This window comes from Scatophagus argus, chromosome 9 (genome assembly GCF_020382885.2).
Source record: "Scatophagus argus isolate fScaArg1 chromosome 9, fScaArg1.pri, whole genome shotgun sequence".
NCBI classification, from domain to species: Eukaryota; Metazoa; Chordata; class Actinopteri; family Scatophagidae; genus Scatophagus; species Scatophagus argus.
Genome location: NC_058501.1, coordinates 5,323,269 through 5,342,909, shown reverse-complemented (window position 1 = coordinate 5,342,909; position 19,641 = coordinate 5,323,269). Strand labels below are relative to the sequence as shown.

Here is a 19,641-nt window from a genome sequence, read left to right as displayed (position 1 = left end):
CAGAATTTTAAAAGTTTCCAATGCAGCAATTACTAAAGGAACAATTGTGATTGCTGCAGTGCTTTCTGACACATTTCTCATGGTTTTTAACAGTGGGAGGATGTCTCGTTAATATGGTATTTTGTCCCTGTTGGCTGCATTAAGAGCAGCTGGAATATCATGAATTCCCAGAGGCTCAGAGGGACGGCAGAGAGGCCTCACGCTGCTGAATAAGAGATGGCTCCAGTCTGGAGATCTAAGGAAGGGTTAATCTGATTCCCATTTCAGATAGTCGTCCTAGCAACAATCGGCCGGTCTGCTCTGCTCCTTTGACAGGGGTGTGAGATTTTCAGGTTAGCCAGATAGAAGACTTTATTGTGAGGCTAATTTGAAATGTGAAATCGAGGATGACTGAAATTACAGAGGTCCTCTCTGTCTCATCTGCTGCCAGGACGGGGTAACAAGATGCCAGGAGAAGGAATAAGAATATCAACAGACACAATTTACTGTCAGTGTTTGATCAGTTTGCCAGTGTAGTTTGCCAGTGTGCAGAGCTATATATATATATATATATATATATATATATATACATATATATATATACATATATACACAGACACTATTTAGAAATCTGTCATTATTTTGTTTTCTTAATTTGCAGACAAAATCTGAACAGATTGTTGTGTTCTCTTTCTTTGAGATGTATTTTCTATTTATAAATAATGCCCCCCCCCCATAAAATTCTGTTTGTCCTCCAGCTTCAGACTAGATAGAGTTCATCGAAAGAGGAAGAGGGAGGGTGGAGGAGGAGGAGGAGGAGAAAAAGGAGGAGGAGGAGGGGTGGCATGCAGGCACACTGCCGGAGCACAGTGCTCATCTCTTGTGCATATCTGTGCCAATTCAGACCTTTAACATGCTCAAGTGACATTTGCATTTATCCTTGAAGGTTGTTGCCTTTTGCAGGGGAGAAGTAAGTGAAAAACGCGAGAGAGAAGTAGTATTTTTCTGTTACATTAGACAGATGGACAGTGTCCTGTCGTTGCCTGTCTCAAATGGAAAAAGAAATGAAGTGTCGGGATTGCACCCCAACCCATTTTCTCTTAGCTAAACTATTTCTGTACCATCCTAATGAAGGAGGGCCCCGAGGTTCAAAAGTAATGGCCTTGAAATACTGACATTTTGCCTTTGAGTAATAGGCTACTGTACCCGGTTGCCTGAGATGTTGCTACCACCCCCAACGCACGCTCAACACCACCAACACACCATTCTGAAAGAAACAAAAGAAAAAGAACATCAGAATAAAACAAGAATAGAAAATCATGTTGGGATAAATAGAGGAAGCAAATCTGGTGACACTGCACCATGTGAATCTATTATAGTGGACATTGTACTCTATCTTATTTTTTCTTTCTACAAAATAAAACTCCATGTTTGACCTCTGACCAAGAAGAAAAATGACCTTACACATTCAGAATAATTTTTCCGGCATATTATAAAAACTCTAACCTCAATCGCCCTTTGAAATGGATACTGATTCTTTAAATTCTTCCCTGCTTGTTTCAGGAAATATTGAGATCCTGGCGATAGCGAGGCACAATGTGCCCAAAGTTCACTGCTGAACACTCGCTTCCTTCTCTCTGAAAGTCACCAGGCTCTCTTTTTCTCTCTCTCTCTCTCTCTCTCTCTCTCTCTCTCTCTTTCTTTCTTCTTTTCATAATTCCCAGACACTTAAGATGTTCTTAATCTGATCTGATAGAGATCTGATACTGAATCACTGGGCTCAATACTGGATGATTATTCCTCCTTTTTGATACAATACAGGCTCTCACACCCATTTCTCACCACTCAAACCACTGTACAGCCTTTGTCTACAGGCCAACACACAAACACACACGCAACCTGCCCTGATTCTGAAACCCTTCTCAGCAATGCAAAAAAAATAAATAAATAATAATAATAAAATAAAATAAAGAATTGGGGTGGACTTGAGTTCCATGCTGTATACTTTCTGAAATTGTCTGTTTATGGCCATTCAGAGCAGCAGAAGAGCGTAACTCAGTGGTTATTAATGTTTCTTTAATCACCAAAATAAGCAAATGATTAGTGTTTGTTATCTGTCCCCGTCCAGAAGACGAAGAGCACGGTCCCGGTGGTGCTGAGCGCCGGCCCCAGGTGGCTGCTGGATGTGACTTGGCAGGGAGCAGAAGACAACAAAAACAACTGTGTGGTGTACAGCAAAGGTAAGCAAGCAGCGCCGGCGTCCTGTTATCTCTCCGCAGCGCAACACACCACGCCACAGCACCGCCGCAAAGACACTAACAATCCTCCATCCACTCCACTCCTGCCTGTCTTTCTCTCTGTCTGTCTCTCGGTCTTTCTTTTACTTTTTCTCCTCTCTTTCATGCTTGCTTCTCAAAGTCACAGGCACACACAAATAATTGCATGTGTGTAGCTACAAGGACACACAAAAAAGACATACATGCACACATTTCTCCAACACCATATCTGTTTTACTCCAAAGAGTCATTTATATCACTAAAACTCTGATTAGAAACTGAGAAACATCACTTGACACACAAAGTTAATGGTCTTTAGATTTCACAAGGTAATTAATGCCCCCCCCTCTTTTTTTTTTCCTTTTATTCGAAGTGAATCCCTATCTCAGTGCAGATAGCGAGCAAAGCACAAGTGGAGATGGGTTTGCCATTTTGCTTCATTTGTTCTCTCGCTAATTCAGCAAAGCTTTAGCTGCATATCTTTAATAAATCAGACATATTCATACAAGCCCCATTAGAAATGGATTTATGTAAATATGTGGAAAGAAACACAACACATCCGTCGGAAAATCCATGTTGTTTATTCAGCCTTGACCCTAAAAGCACAAAAACAAAAATGATGTGCTGTCGTCAAGATAAACTCCTCAATCTGCTGCATTGTGTCCAGCAAACCCTCATTAAAACAGCCCAGTGTGGATCTGTAGAGAGCCTGGTTTGTTGCAGATTGTATAAGAACATGCTTTAACTGTATACAACCCTGACACCACAGTCTGTAGCTTCACTTCTCATGAAAGCACAAGGCTTCTGCAGCTATAATTGGGTCTTGACGGGTGTTAACCAGAGAGACACTGAAAAATAAATACGTAAATAAAGATGTGTTTTGGCTTCCAAAGGGTGAAGGAAAGGGGCTTCATTTATCACTTTTCAAAAATGATTACCCCGTGACAATACCCCCAAAGCTGAAATGGAGCTTCTTCTCCCTCAAAGTGAATAAGTGGCAGGAGTGGGATTTGCAACCCGGATTTTCAGTCTCCCAATTCTCATCTACTAATCACTAGACTGCACTGGGGAGTTATCCTCTTAACCGGCTACTTAACTTTGTGCTCTTTATCACCAAATCATTAAAGTTTTGATAAGCTGTTAAAGAAGATTATGCACTTCTTTAAAATCTTCTAATCTTTTTGCTCAGAGACTGACTGTACGAAACAAAAAAAGGGGCAATAACAGGATTTCTCACTTTTTTTTTTTTTTTTTCTCAAGTCTGGAGAATTTCCTCTGCCACTCTTCATACATGTGTCCTCGAGATAGCATCACATACAGTCACATCATCACCTCAGCTGTGTATCACTGACTGTTCCCTTTGTTTGTCACTTCCAGTTTGACCTTATTAAATTAAACACAATAACATCTCCAGACGTCCCCTTGTGAGAGTTGTTCCGTGTTGTGCTCTGTAAGTTCATTACAGTAAATCCTCCACGAAAATCTTCACACGCTTGCCAACTGATGATGAATGATAATAGAGAGAACGTTGAATACAAAGAATTAATTTAAATCTTGGAGAAGAAGTTAAATATCTCTTGTCAACTCATAGCTGCTCTGTCTGAGACATCACTAAGCTGTAAAAAAAAAAAAGAGAGAGAAAATACATCAGATATGATTTAATTCTCTTAATTTTTCTAAGTTAATTTCATTAAATAATGTCACAAAAAATTTGGATTTTTCTACACCAGACTTTTCACTTTCAAAAATTTGATACTACTCAGATACTACAAGGTACCAAAAATTCAGCCTCTGTAATTCCATACTCGACTCAAACAGCTTTGTAGCAACTTTGCCACAAAGCTTTGGATAAATTGGTTGGGTGTCCATTTTTCTCGGCTCTCTATCCAAAATTGCTCCACATTTTGCTCCTGGCGACTTTTCTTTAGTGTGGACTGGGAGTAAGTTCAGAAAGTGGTGAAGTGTTTGATGCCGTTCAACCGTTGGGCCCTTGCGTCTAGACTGTGACTCGATTTATACCGCTCATTCTTCTTCATTGCCCTCTTTTAAATATTCCAATCTGCATGTGTGGGCACCCTCTGGAGGTGACATTGAAATTGAATGTCAGCATGCTGAAAATATCAAATCTTTGTCAAATTCAATTTTGAGTTTGGCCTCTTCGCCTCAGTTTTGAAGCAGCACTGGAATAGTGTTTATCGTGTCGACACTATAGAGGATCGACTAAAGGGAAACGGCTCCAACAGGAACTTTCCTCCCACCTCGAGCTGAGGCCCAGATTGTTTATATCTTCACCCCTGTGTTATTTCTCCTCTGTAGGCTGCTTCAGTGCTCCTTGAGATGCGTTACTTATGGAAAACAGTGAATATCTCAATACACAGTATGCTTGCAAAATATGTTTTGGCTCACGTTTCAGTGGCCTCGGCTTTCTTTAAGGCTGCCTGCAAAGATAGTAGCAGTTCACTTTGGATGCTTGCCAGTGTGAATCTATGGGGGAGTATCTCTAAGTAAGGACTGGTGATTGGTTTGAGTGGCTGTAGCTTAGTGTTGGCTGTTCTGTCCTATGATTTCTGCATTACATTTTGTACAAATGCTCATCCTCTGTCCCCAAAACTTGCCATGCAGGAAGTCGCAGAAATATGTGGAGAAGGAAAAGCAAAATGATTCCACTGAGAGTTGTATTTCAGCGGTGTGTTATGTATAATACATGCACTAGAATGTGTAACAAGCTGCAGGTTGCTGTAGTCAGGTCCCCTACGGGGGCCCCCTGGTCATCAGCACCAAGACTAGCTCACCCTATAGTGTCAAATATATATATATATATTGTCCTATTTTTGGGCTCCTACAGTTCCTGCTGATGGCAAAACTGTTCTTCTTCCTACTATTCCTTAGTATTCTATTTTCTTATCAACTCATCTAGCTGAAGAGAAAAACATAAGCATTTTGTCCACTTAAAGAAATTCTAAGTCAAAGACTATGAAAAACTTTTGAGGCATTTAAATGTCTCAATTTTAGATTCACAGAGCCATTTCATGAATATGAATTTTTCTCTGAGTTCCTAAAGTGAGGAGCAGGAAGAGCCCCGAAGTGAAAGTGGAAAACTATAATATCTGTTTTCCCCAGGCTGTCAGCATGGCCCTGTTTGTTTTACATTAAACTCCCAGGAAGAGCCTTAGCAGCCAGCCATTACTAAAACTCTCAAGTCTTCTACTGCTCTAACTCATTATCGAGGAATCCACCTGGAACTCCCACAATGCCCTCCCCTACACTCCGACAGTTTCTTTGAACCACTGAAGTTATAGAAACAGGCTGCAAGTCTGCAGAGTAATTATATGTTACAGTAACACTGGAGACTGGAGGGAGGGGGGCACAGGGACCAAGAGAGAGATAGAAAAACAGTGGAGAATTTTGAATTGAATTTTGATAAACAACACAGATGGACAGCAGGATAGATTTCTAGATTTGACAGAGAAACAAATTCATGATTTCTTTCTTTTAACATCACCCAGCTGAATATCTTACAACTAAAGGTTTTCTTCAAATGCCAGACAGCTTTTCAAGATAAATCTGGTATTATAATTTCTTCAAACCCATTTGCCCATTCGCTCCTTCTGAATGAAAGCATGTTACACATAAACACGTTGTTTCATTTTTTAAATTGGCTAAATAATTTTCTAGAACACCTGGACACTGCCATGTATTTACTGGGGACTATTTTCAGCAGTAGATTGATACACATTTGGTGTTTACATACATACACCCATATTCATTGTAATACGGGGACATTTCACCCAAAACACTTTTTAACACTCTTTATTTATATTTTTACATTTTATGTAGTAGTAGCAGTATGAAGCAGTATATTGTAGTCCCCTTAAATAAAACCTCAGATCTGAGTGTTTCATTGTTTTTTTCACAAGTTTCATTTTTAGTTCTAATGTACAATGTATGACTTTGTTCTTTCTCAGTGTGAGCCTTCATTGTGCTTACTCCATTGTTACCTGATATCTGAGCCCATTGAAACTATACACACTCAGTGTGACCACATTCTGTGGCATTATTCAGAGGTCACCTAAACTTTTCAACTGTAAGCCTCTTAAGCCAGACCACATTCAGATACAGCATGTCCAATAAGTCTCCAGAGCAACTTAGCCCATTGTTCGTGCTAAAATTGACCAATGTAACTAGGCCGTTTTACATAAGCCCGGACACTGCCGAATTAGCCAACTCACTGTGTCTTTGTATTATTTCATATTCACTAAGTCCTCACAATCAGATCCTTCTTTATGCCTTCATTTGCTTTTTCCACTGCTCCAGAGCTGTAGACTTCTCAGGCATGAGGTGAACTAACATGACCTGCCTGGACAGATGTAGTATCTCTTTGACTTTTTTTGTTTCTTGTTTTTCCATTTTTTGTTTGTTTGGGTTTTTGTTTGTTTTTTTTTAATTAAAAAAAAATGAAACAAAAAATGCCAAAACGGCCTTGCAATGTGCTGCCAAAGGGATTTTTTGTGTGTTTTTGTCCACCATTGCTCCCTGGCAGCATGCAGCATTAAACGTAGCGAGGAGAGGACTCTTACAGTTCAAAATGTAATTGTTCATTTCAACCCTCCTCTTTTAAAATGACTGCGGCGAATAGGAGGTGCGAGGGTTATTATCTGTTATCTGGGAACATAGCGAAATAGTGTGACTGAATAATAACTAAACAACTGACACAATGTAAAAATTTCATTATCAGTGTATTAAAACAAAATTGTACCCTAAAGGAGTCCCCACCACAGCTCCGAGCAGCCGACTAATTATGTTTAATTAAAAGACAACAGATCAACAGAATCGTTTTCATTAGGAAATTATTAATGATTCCACTGCAACAATAATTGATTGCACTGAGCCACGCGATAACTCAGTACGGTCAGGCTGGAGTGAGCCGGGTGGAGGGGAATGGCTGGTTTAGGCATTTGGCAGCTGTTGAGTAGCGAGTCTTGTAGCTCAAGCTTCCACATTAGCAACTGAGGAGAAGTTGTAAAGCTGGCTCTGTGGAGAGGAGAAGAGGAGGAGGAGGAGGAGGAGGGGGAGAGTGTGTGTGGTGGGTTAAGGACAGCAAATTCCTCATCATATGGCGATCTTAGAGGGCTTAACCATGCCACACATGTTTAGGAGCTAAGGGAAACAATCACACATTTCAGTGACTGAGATGAGAAAATACACTTGTGTTATTTTCTTCTGTCTTTGTCTACAAACATATTCAAGAGGGCGTTTTCCCCAAGTTTTTTTTTCTCTCTGTCTTACTCGCAAGCGTATAAACTACATGCACACACACGCACAGAAACACACACGCACGCAGACACTTTTCTGCTGCTCCATTCAGAGCCATGTGAAAGACGTCAGCTCCAGACGCTTCCTCCGACAGTCTTTTATGTGCATTGTTCTCCCGCTGTGCAGACAGTTTCACTGTGCTAGACACTATACCACAGCCACCAGACACCACATTCTGCCACGGCACCCACATTCGCTGCAAACACACTCACACAGAGACCAAACGCCATTACCGAGCATTTGCATAATGGCTGCTGACACATATATGTCCATCTGCATTCAGCTTAGACTAAGCCTTAAGACAAAAACAACAATGCAGGGAGAAAATGTAAAAGAAGTGATGGGCACTGATGAGGGACAAGATTGTTCTTTTCATATATCACCGTGCAACTTTAAATTTTGTAGCTGGGGCTTGTCTGCACCTTCTTTGCGAATGTGCTTGAGATTTGCTTGCGTGTGTACGTGTATGTGTGTGAGTATAGCTGGTCGTCCTTGTATCAATGCCACGGAAGGTGTCAGGCTAATGAGCACGGGCTGTCCTTAGAGCAGGAGGGTTTGGGTTGTGCCATTCACTCTGCATATTTAAATGCCTTGTAGAGCTTAAGTAGGCCCACTTTTCCATGTCAGGGCAGCGTTCAATCCTGCTGCGACCATTAATTATGATACCATTGTGCTCCAGTGTGGCTAATAAGAGTGATGTATTGCACCCTCGTGGCATTATAATCATCTGAGTGAAGTACCTGGACTACACTGAGCTCAGTTTAAGCACCACGTTTACAAAAAAAAAGTGAATGAAGAGAAAGCTTCTTCCCTCTTCTCAGTCTCCACCACTGACTGCACCGCTTAATGCTCCTACATAAGAGTGTGTCACAGATTTAACTTCTCTATAATTGCATAATCAATGATGAGGAATGCTTTGGTATTGATCATGCAGGAAGGCCAATTGTGTGTCTCGGAGTGAAGACACACACATACAGCCACTTGTGTTCAAAATACTGCAAATGCACAGGCATCAAAAGCAAGTATGAGTCATTGTTTTTGATCTTGTATATTTCACTTTATCATCCTCACATGTGCACTCCTTCAATGTGCACTGAGTCTTATATGACTTATCTGCACTGCTTTCGCAGATGTGTTTAAACACAGAACTGGTTAAGTGGATTTTGAGGAACTGCTTCTTAATATTTGGAGCGTGTCTCCTCGGTGCTGAATATGTTCAATACAGATGGGGGAAAAAAGATCACATTTTATTACATTAATCACTGAGACTTAATGTGATTATATGTACTTTATATATCGCTTCTTAACTTCCCTCCCTTAATGGCATAATCAATGACCGTTTATATATTCATTGAAAAATTCAGTGGATATGAAAAATAGCTTCCACAAGGTTTTTTTTAATCTACTGCAGGATCTTGAGTCAGTAATTAAAGAGTCCATTCTATGTGTGTCTTCTAAAAGCCCTTAGCCTGCTTTTAGGCCTGGATATGATGCAGCCCACCGCCCCCATCTCTGCTGTGGTAAGTAGGTGTGAAAAGCATTGTCAGTGTGCTTCAGGATAAAGCCCTGCTGTTGGATGCCATTGGTCAGAGTCAACCCAACACACACACATGCATGCACAAAAGATCCAGGAGCAGGTTGAGAAGAGTGTGTGTGCAGGACAGGATGTAGGGGGTCGCAGAGAAGTCTGTGTATGTGTTTGTGTGTGTATGTGTGTGTGTGTGTGTGGCTGTGAATGTGTGTGTGCAAGGATAATCAGAGACAAAAGCTGAGAGCTGGAGAGAGGGGCCTTTCTGCACATCCACATATCTTTTTTTTTGGATGGGGGGTTTGGTGCTTTTTTATCAGGCTTGAGGAGGGCCACAGAGTGTGTATGTGTGCGCGTGTGTGTGTGTGTGTGTGTGTGTCAAAGAGAGTGAGTGAGGAGCGAGAGAGATGCAGGGAGAGAGATAGAGGAATCACTGGGGTGGAGGGGTGTTTAGATCGGCAGTCAGCGTGATGGAAAACCACACGGTTAAAGTCTCTCGGAGGGTTGACATAAGACTGCAGTGAGTGGAACTAAACAAGTGAAACTGAGTCGAGGTGAAACTCTGATGCACTGAGGGAGAGAGGATATGATCGTGCTGATCAAATATGAAAAGAAAAGCCCACAGTGAAGGGAAAAAAAGCATGACAGTGGAAGAAAAACACTGATGTAGCCTTAAAAGAAAAACATACAACACTGACTGTTAGGATGATACTAGCTTAGAGAATTCAGTGTTAGAACAATTCCATTCAAGCCTTATAGTGGCCGGCGGAGCAGGGCCCATTTTTTCTTTGGTAAAGTATACCCCTGCAAATCAATTTTAAGGTTTGGCAAAACGTAATCAGATTTTTTCTGAAGAAATAGCTTGACGCATTACAAAATTGTTTTGTGGGGTCGCCGCTGTGTTCATGCAGGAGAACTCGGCGATAACCTTACATACCTTTGCCTCTAATCCATTTTATTGATTGTACATCCACCTGCGTGGGAAAAATAAACACATAGCCCCATTGTCTTTAGAGCACCGTATCAGTGCGATATCACAGTTCTTATTTTCTCATTGCAACACATGGAGGAACACAACTGCAAGCCACCTCTAGCATTAGAACCTTATCTGTGGGTTGTTTTATCATGTTATCTGGTCAAAGGATCTTAGCCATTCCACCCCTCTTAAAGTCAAATGCCAGGGGTAAGGACACATGAGGATGTATGAGGTGAGTTCAGCAATGAGCTTTCAATGTGGAGTTTTAGCAGTTTGGACATGTGATACATGGTAAACTTGTGTATAATCCTGCTATAATTATTACTATATTGAATTATATGGAGCTGTTTCAGAAAAGCTGCAATCAAGTTTAATTTTTGGCAATCAAGTCTCAAAGAACCCAAAGAACCCAAAGAACCAGACCAGACAATCTTTCTTCAAACTTTCTTTATCAAGCCGTTTTAATTACCTAAACTTAACTAAACCTTAGCCATATGTGGTGGGTAAGAAAACACCTGTATGAATCATTTTTGCGACAATTTTGTAAATGACAACCTTTTCTGCTATTTAGGTATAATTGCTTGCTGGACATGAACCCCTGCTGCAAGTCAGACAGGACTGCTGATATTAGACAATTCTGTAAACCATGCACATTTCATCCAGTGTTTTTTAAATTCTTGCACTGTGTGCACATTAAGGATACAGTGCTTATACTGTTCTTAGAGAACGACTCAGGTAAGAACTCATTCAAATAAAATACTCATTTTTTGTCTTTTTTTGTCGTTCAGTGTTAATGCTATCACATTCATTCAGTGAAAGTAGGCAGGTTTCACATTTGGGAAAATGAACTCTGGTATCAGATCGGTAACAGATGTCGACAAGTACCCTGAGGTGTTGTACTGATATATGTGTTGGAAGAGACAAAGTTGGATCAGTGAAAAAAATGGCTCAGGTATGGACAGTACGGTGGTGCAGTGATTAGCACTGTGGCAAGAGGGTTCCAGCTTTGAATCCCAGTCTGGGCTCTTCTATGTGGAGTTTGCATGTTCTCCCTGTGCCTGCGTGGGATTTTCTCCTGGTACTCCGGCTTCCTCCCACAATACCAAAAACATGATAGTCAAAGTTAGGGATGCTAGTGGTTGGGGTTAACAAAAAAGCAAATGTTATTTGGGAAGGACATTAAATCTGGTCTCCTGCATGAAAGTCTGATGTGTTACATGCATGCCACCTTAACCTTGTTTCAGCCTGATTACATATTGAGCACATCACATCTTATAGTGGCACTTAACGAAATGGACATAAACTATTTGGTCAGGAATCTTTTAATACAGATGAATGTTATTCTGATTTCAATTATGGTAACTTACAGTTACAGTGAAGATGCAGCCTTGGACCTCTCTTCTCCATGACTGTGATATTGGCTGCTCATGAGCTAAACCTTACCTCCTCAGTTTTAGTGCCTGATCTCTGCTGACCTCTGCCTGTCGGCACTGGGTGACAGAGATGGGTGCCTCTGTTCCTTGTCTGTGCTTACTGTGTGTGTGCTAGAGAGAGGGGGAGAGTGGACGGAGCGGCGGGCGAGCAGACAGGCGTGCTGTAGGTACAGTAGTGTGGAGGACTAGACATCAGTGTCGTCCAGGTCAGACAGGGCCATCCATTCTCCAAGCCCCAGGGAAGAGAGAGAGAGAGGGAAAGGGAGGGAGAGAGAAAGAGAGAAAAGGAGAGACAGTGGAAGAAAAAAGAGTGTGTGTGTGTGTGTGTGTGGTGGTGGTGGTGGTTGGGGGGGGTGCTGATGCACTGTTTCTCTTAACTCTGTCAAAGCCACTCTATTGTGCTCCCCCGTGCAGTGAGTGGAAACCAATCTGTCATCGCTCCACTAGCCAGCATACTAGAAGAGGGCTAGACTGCTGGAAACACAAGTCTATTCAACGTGAAATGTAACTGGAATCTGAGCCCTTGGATAGCTGGATTGAAAAAAAAAAAAAAAGAAAAAAACTGATGTAAGATTTTTGAACCTCGCTCTCCCACAGACTGTGAAATGGAAGCCATGAGTACAGCATTTGGGTCTGCGTGAGATAGGTTTCAGTCTCATATCTCTCCCTTTTTCACGGAGAGGTGATTGACATGTTTTGTTGATGGAACTCCATCCAAACCATGTGAGGTTTGCATAGGCATGAAGGGCTCAGTTAAAACCTCAGACAGCCAGCCTCACTTGATATTACCCAGCAGAGTAGGCCTGCTTTGTTTAAGATTTTTTTTTTTCTGGCATTGGTACTGTTTAGACAGTCACAGTCATGGAGGGGTGACTGAGTCATCAAGTGAGCTTGTGAAGGTTTCAGCATTTTTTCGTAGTCCATATCCATGTTTTCCTTACACCTGTCACCTACAGAAACCCAGCATCACCTGACCAGCAGAGAAAACATGGCCACCTCTCTTGATGCCCTGAGCTCGCTAAGCCTGCATACTGTTGAATAGTAGCTACTAATGCTATGTTCCGATGCCATTTGGAGTCACTTCTTCTCCTCTCCTCACAGGAATCCCCCTTGCGCCATTTTCCCTGTAATCTCCCCACTCTTCTCTCTTATGGGGTGGCTCACCTGCTGCTCCCACCACTATTTCACAGCCCCTCTCCTTCTTACAACCAGCACCTCCACCATTTTAATCCCTTTGACCCAAACCCTGTGTGTTTTCCTGTATCAACAGCTCCTGGAGATTACATCCTGCCTGCCTCCTCACCGCTGTGCGCTTCAGTCACTGTGGCTGTAGCTGACTAGAGGATGCTAGGGTTTTAGTCAGACATTGCTGGGTGAGATAGCCACTGTGGCTAGTTAGCTTGGTTGGGGTCGGAGCCAGAGAGCAGGCAGCTGGAAGAGGAGTGAAGGTGGAAGGAGAAGCACTGGGTACAAAATCAAAGTAGCATAAGAGGTTTGGGTCCTCAGGAAATACTTCAGAAGAGCCCTGGTTTCACAAAGTTCAAAAGTTTGTTTGGGTGAAAAGTAACCTTGGACAAAATTAATAATGAAATGAAGATGAATGAGTGTTGTTATTCAGTCATTTCTCTCAACTACTCCCTTGAGCAGCTGTGCATCTGCTTTACTGGAGATGTTCAGCAACCAAAAGTAGAGGTCAATAGTTCTTTGGCTGTATTGTAATAAATGGGTGAAGTTGTGACAAAGCAAAGCAAAGCACAGAAAAGAGAATTCTCATTTCACTTTGCCTGCAGGAAAGAGGATAAAGCTTAAATGTTTATTAGTTATTTGCTTAGCTACTTTTGGGCACGCTGATATACAAGGATTTGAGTGACTGATCATGGCCATGCTCTATGTTTCGAGTAATAACATTATTTCACTCAGTATAAGCATGGTATAACTTCAAAAAGGTGTTGAGACAAGCAGATAGAGGATACACAAATGATATCCCGTATACGTCAGGCAGTCGTTTCCCCAAATTCAAGCTACTTGAGGGAAAAATTAAGTGGAAACAGGGTTCAAGAGGTTAAGGGAGTTATCGTGAAACAGCCCGTCAGGATCCTGTACTGCTGCTGCAAAGCTTGTCAGAGAAGTGAGGCAGCCGTCAGGGGAGTTAGAGCCGATTCTGTCGTTGTGCTGAGGAGCAGTCTGTGTTCACAGAGGGCCCCTCCTCTTTCATGTAGTGTTTCTGGTAATGGGTTAGGGCTTTCTTGATGTGAACTTATGTGATCATTGCATAAAGAACTACAATTTCTCTCTCTCTTTCTCTCTCTCTCTCTCTCTCTCTCTCTCTCTCTCTCTCTCTCTCTCTTTCCTGCTCAGTTTTCCTGTGGGCCACATTAAATCAAGCCTCCGACCCAGACTCTAGTTAAATTAAACCCTATCAGCATGTTGCCCTCTCATATCGGAGTACAGGCCTTTATATAGACGGCCTGTAAATGGTGATTAGTGAGTGTTTTGATTAAAATTTAACTACATATGTGATACTATGGTGAAGCCAATCACCTCCTTCTCTGCCTCCCTTCTTCTGCCTCTCTGTGCATAAACATACATTGAGACCTACATGCACACATACATACACATAGACCCTCCTCTTTCTCCCTTCCTCCCTATCTCTGTCTGGCCTGTCCTCATGGCTCAGCAGAGTACAAGGCTGATTTAAGGGCCCCTACAAATGGGAAGGTTGCAAGTGAAGACAAAAACCAGAGACAAATCACACTACAGCAGTCTCAAGGTTTCTACTAAACCTATTCAACTGGAGGGGAGCGGCAGAACAGTGAAAAATATACACACACTCCATCCTGTCAGAACGCTTTTGGCTTATCTTGAGTGACTGTCAAGGCTGGGAATATCAGGGAATGGACAGAAATATATAAAATTAATAAGCCGCTGGATGTTGTCGGGAGTTATGATGCTTCATAAATCCTGGTTTGATCATTGCGGACAAGGCTTAAACTCACAGCTTGCTAATGCGCACAGCAGTGTTTTGGACTGGATTTTCTTCTGTTTGGGAGATAGAAGCCCTTAGCTGGCAAAAGTAAGATTTATCATCTCACTATCCCCCCTCTTTCTTTCATGAGTGACAAATATTAAAAAGAAGGCCTGAGGGAACTTGGCAGCCATTACCACCTTTAATAGAAGGGCACAAGCATAGCAAGGTGAAACTGGGGCCAAAGGCAGAGAAATGCTATTCAAAGAAAAGAGAGAGAGGCAGGAGAATAGGGAGAAATTGGTACTAACTTATCAGTTGTACTTCCTTTGTCGGGTCAGGGGTCTTGGAGCTTTTGTTTGTTTGTTTGTTTCTTATACTGAAAGGATGGATGCTATCTCTCCCACCATCCAAGCAGGGCGACTCTGTCGAGAGCTGCAGGTAATATTTCATGTCAGGAATTAAGCAAGCTTACCCACCGACTCCTTTCTACAGTTAGATGGCCACCACATCCATCATCGTCCCCTCTTCTTCTTTAGAGTGCTGGCTTCAGTGGTGGAAGGTAACTAAGTACATTTACTCAAGCACTGAACTTAGAAATTTGCGGAGATTTATTTCCATTTAATGAAATGTACCTGACATCTAGATACTTTAAAAAGATTTAACACAAAAAAATACATCGCAAAAATAAGAGAGAAAGGGAGAGAGAACCACCCATCATGAGCTTAATCTATCATCAAAAAATGTTTGATGTTTTGATCAATCACTTAAGTAATTTGTCATACAAAAATAACATGTCAAGTTTTCGTCTTTGTAATGACATATGAGGGTGCCAATTTTATCGTACATTTTGTTCATTTTACAGAACAAACAATGAATGTACTGATAAAGAAAATATCCTGGAGTTTCATATGAAATGGTTAAAAACATTTGCTGAATAATAATAATCTAATAATATACTATAGTATATTATTCAGTATACACCCACACAATGAAGCATTTCTCTGCACTGTACTTTTTCTGTTAACATACTTAAGTAACATTTTAAATGCAGTATATTTACAGTTTGGTATTGGCTCTTTTACTGAAGCACGTTATCTGAATACTTCTGCGACTTCCACGCTTCATCTTGATCATTTTCCTTTCAGGGGCTTTCAGCTGTGTAAATACAACGGCTGAGAAAGAGACTAATTAGACCACCGTGTCAAATCTTTGGGGCTTTACCTGTCAATAAAAATGTTGTCAGCGAAGATGAAGTCTCTTTAAATGAAAGGCTTGTCAGTTTTGATATGTAAAACACATGTCACAATGTTTCAGTCAGTAACATGCCGATAAGACAAGTTGTCAACAGAAGTAAAATGACAACAAAAACATCTTTGCTGGACCAAATCAGAATAATGACATTCTAAATTAAGACTTGTTGTTTTTTTTCCCCCTTGTTCTGTTTTGGAGAGGTCATGCTTTTTGAACACAAGTTGTAGTAAGTAAATTTATTCCACTTATTTCTTGTAACTGCACAAAAAGTAATGAGGTGTTGGAGATAAATATATGAAGACAATAAGCCATGCAACCCTTTTTCTGTAGCTGCTTTTGAGTCAATTAGCACATTTCAGAGACTATGAAGAATACCACTGCCTTGTGTAGCTTCTCAATATTCAGCATCTGACTTTTATCCAATTACATTATGTGAGGTCTGTGGGCACGCCGGGCACAGAGCACATAATGGAGGATGCCATCTTTTGGTGTGATATTCTCCAACACGTTTCCATTGCATATGCCTATGGCTCGCACTATGAATTATTCAAAGATTTCATCCACACAGAACAGAGTGAGGAACTTGGCTCCATAGTAAACAGATTTTCTGCTCACCATCCTCACAAATCTGAAGTGTAGGACATTGTGCCAAGTGCCACATAATTACATGGTGCCCCCTGTATACCTCATGTCTGAGTTCACCCGGCCTCAGAAATGCATTTTGACTGAATAATACTTTGCAATTGGTGAGTTGATTAAAGTTTGGTTGTCTAGGATCTCCAACTACAGACTCATTAAACTGATGCATGAAGATATATGATGGTTCATATTTCCATGTAATTCCAATAATTCCTATTAAATATTTCTTATCCAGTTTTTTTTATCTCATCAAACATATTTTGGCTCAGGCAAAAGACTCCAGTATGCTTATGGAATATTTGTGCACCCTGCTCTCCCTCTGTTGATTTATTAAACTATAATAGATAACGGCCCTAGAGTTTGACTCTGGCTATGTATAATCACTTTAGTTCCTCGCTGGCTATTGTGCTGTGAAATAGAAAATATGAATATTACATGGGTTTTAAATCCCTACAAAAATTCTTTTTTCCAGAACAAGAAAATTGACATATCCATTGCATTACTGCAGCACCCATCTCTGCTTAATGGAGATTTCATATTATAGTGCCCACATTATAGCACCATGAAATATGCTGAGCATTTAAGAAAAATGAACTTTTCAAATAGTCCATCAATGTAAAAGAAAAAAGTTGGGGGGAGGGGATTCTATGAGATTTTTTTCCTCTCTCTGCTTTGGGGATTTGCCCTGACCTTCAACTCGTCGTATCTTCCAGTGCAGATCTGTGGCAGTGACACATGTCATGTGTTGGAGAGGATTGAGGAGGAAGTGGAGGAGACAAGAGGGAATGATCTTGGTCTGTAGCCCAGTCAGAGTCGGAGTCTGCCCTCATGTCAAAGAATGGGCATGTTTGGCCCAAAACACAGACTGCACCTCATCCACTAATCTCAGCACAAAAACACCTTTGGGTGGCTGACAGGGGGGGTGCATACACATTTTACAATATTGAAGAACACTGAGAGGGTTCAAAGCTGCCCTTAAATTCTTGGACTGTGAGGAGGGATGGCTATATGGGAGAGAACAAGAGAAAGAGTGAAAGGGAGGCGAAGAGGAGCATATCTTGAGATTCTCCTCTTGTAAAGCCGACCTGGCTGAAGCGACGCCAAGCCTCCCTTTCTCCATCCTGTTCTGCTTTGTAGGAAGCCCTCCACCTTTTCTGCCGCACTTGTTCTCTCCCACTCAGTTGGAAAACACAAACTACAAAAGAGTAGACGTTCTTCATAAAGAGACAACATCTTAAGGCTCCCCCTCCCCCGCCTGAATCTCAGGTTTGCTATCTTGTAGTTGAAAGCACATTATCACATGTGAATGAAGTTAACACACAAATCGACCTGCGATGTGTCTTTGCGTCAGTGCAATGCTTGACTGAACACTCCCTTTTCACCCAGACAGATTGTATGAAGGCGGTGGAATAATTTGTTATTGACTCACAGAGGCTCTGAAACTGAGATCAAAAATCAGCAAACCCCCCAAAGATTAACATCTGTATCTTGGAAGATGGTTGATGTCACACTGTTGACAACTATCATTATGTCGTGGTTACTTTTGAAAGTATTTACCTTTAATCATCAAAAGGCAACGTTTTACCTTTTGTTGGGAGCTAATTGATACACTGAGACCTTGATGTTTGTATGCAGCGTGTCAAGCCGGCACTGTGACTTTCAGCGTGTCTCTAAATAAAAAAAATCATAAAGTTTGTTTTCCTCCCGAGTCAAAAGAAACCTTTTCTTTGTCTTTGTGTTTAGCGCCTTTTGCATTGACATGAGGCTAAAACCCCGAAGACTATAACGTTTAGGAAAGCTCCTAAATAGCAGCTCTGAAGCTAGGTTTGAGCTTTGTCATCACGCTTGAAGAATTTCCTTTTAATGTACTGTAATGTGAAATTCAGTGGGGACAAGTTTAATTGAGTTTTACACAAACCAGTTGGGAGTAGCGCTGGAAGGTAGGTGATGTTGAGGTTTTTAATCTCTGGCTCCGGAGAGGCTTGTTGACGGAGTGGTTCTTTCTCTTTGTGGAGAAAAAAAGAGGAAGCCTAAGAAATGATACATCCATGGATAAAACCAATTGGCAACCCTCAAAGGGACGGGGGGTGATAAGGCAAATCCAGCACTTGTAGAGAAATAAAAGAATCCAACTGTTCATTAAAACGGGAAACAAAACAGGCGATTGAGAAGGAAGGCAGACTGCTCAGTGGAGGAGTGAGTGAAACAGACAAACAGAGCCAGAGATATCAGAGGAAAGGATTGGAAAATAATCAAGGATTTGTGAGGAGAATTAATAAGGAAGATAGGCACAAATAAGCATTTTTTTTCTGACTCTGTGCAAAATTAGGAGGGATGGACTACAATTATCAAACAGGGGAAATGGCGTAAGCTACATAGACACCTAATTATAAAGGATAACCTAGATATGAAGGTTGCTGCCTTTTTATTTTACACACTTTGACTTTGTGAGGGAGTGGGGTCTTTTGTGCTCAGTAAACCCAATATTCATTGGATAGAGATTATTCACACACTGTTTAATAAAGTAGTATTCTCTCATTCTTTGCCAGCAATTTGCATTCTGTATCTAGTACACAATCTATTGAGAAAAGGAATGATTTTAACTTCACATAAAAGCTTTTTTTTCAACCACTGGAACAATTTTTAACAGATTTTGGAGTCTAAGATAAAGCAATCACATAAAAGCAGATATTATTATTCCCTTACATTATACATTAAGTGTAGCAAAACTGCTTTGTCCACAAAGTGGTTCTAAAAGTCACCGGAGTACCTTTTGAAAGAATATTTCATAGTACCAATTAAATTAGCCAAAAATATACTGTGGTTTGGCCTTTCTAGTGTTGAATTCAAAATTCATTCAGCTATTGTTGAGTTTAACATTAGACATGTTTTGAAATGACTGTGGCTGTTTCCCTTTAGACTTTGATCTGTTCACAAACCACGTGTAGACGTTATGTGGGATTTTGCCATTGAACTGTTTATTCCTGACTCCTGGAGGTTAGCTGACTCTATCACCTGATCCAGTTCTCAGTAATGAGGTTTGGAGTCAGGGACTTTAGGTGATACAAACAAAGGGGTAATGAAAGACTCAATAGGAGAGGTTGAAGGAAAGGTGGGAGGGGTGCAAGGGGTGAAGGAAACTGGCAATGAATTCATCAGCACTTGTATGATCAGCTACTGAGACATTCCATAGGTGTTTTGTGTGAAAGAAAGCCATTCATCAACACATCAATAAAAATATGGAGCAGATTATTATTGTGTTTGCTCACCACGTAACC

General features: G+C 41.1%; 1 protein-coding gene across 2 annotated transcripts in view; it reads left to right on the top strand.

Moving 5' to 3' along the window:
- zfpm2a (zinc finger protein, FOG family member 2a) overlaps window positions 1-19,641 on the top strand; it is a 112,590-nt gene that overhangs the window by 68,356 nt on the left and 24,593 nt on the right. The window contains exon 5 of one of the 2 annotated variants that reach the window (XM_046399636.1): window positions 2,111-2,219. In XM_046399636.1, the coding sequence (XP_046255592.1) occupies window positions 2,111-2,219 (109 nt within the window). Of the gene's footprint in view, window positions 1-2,107; window positions 2,220-19,641 lie in introns of both variants that reach the window. The other variant, XM_046399635.1, reaches the window with a different exon arrangement.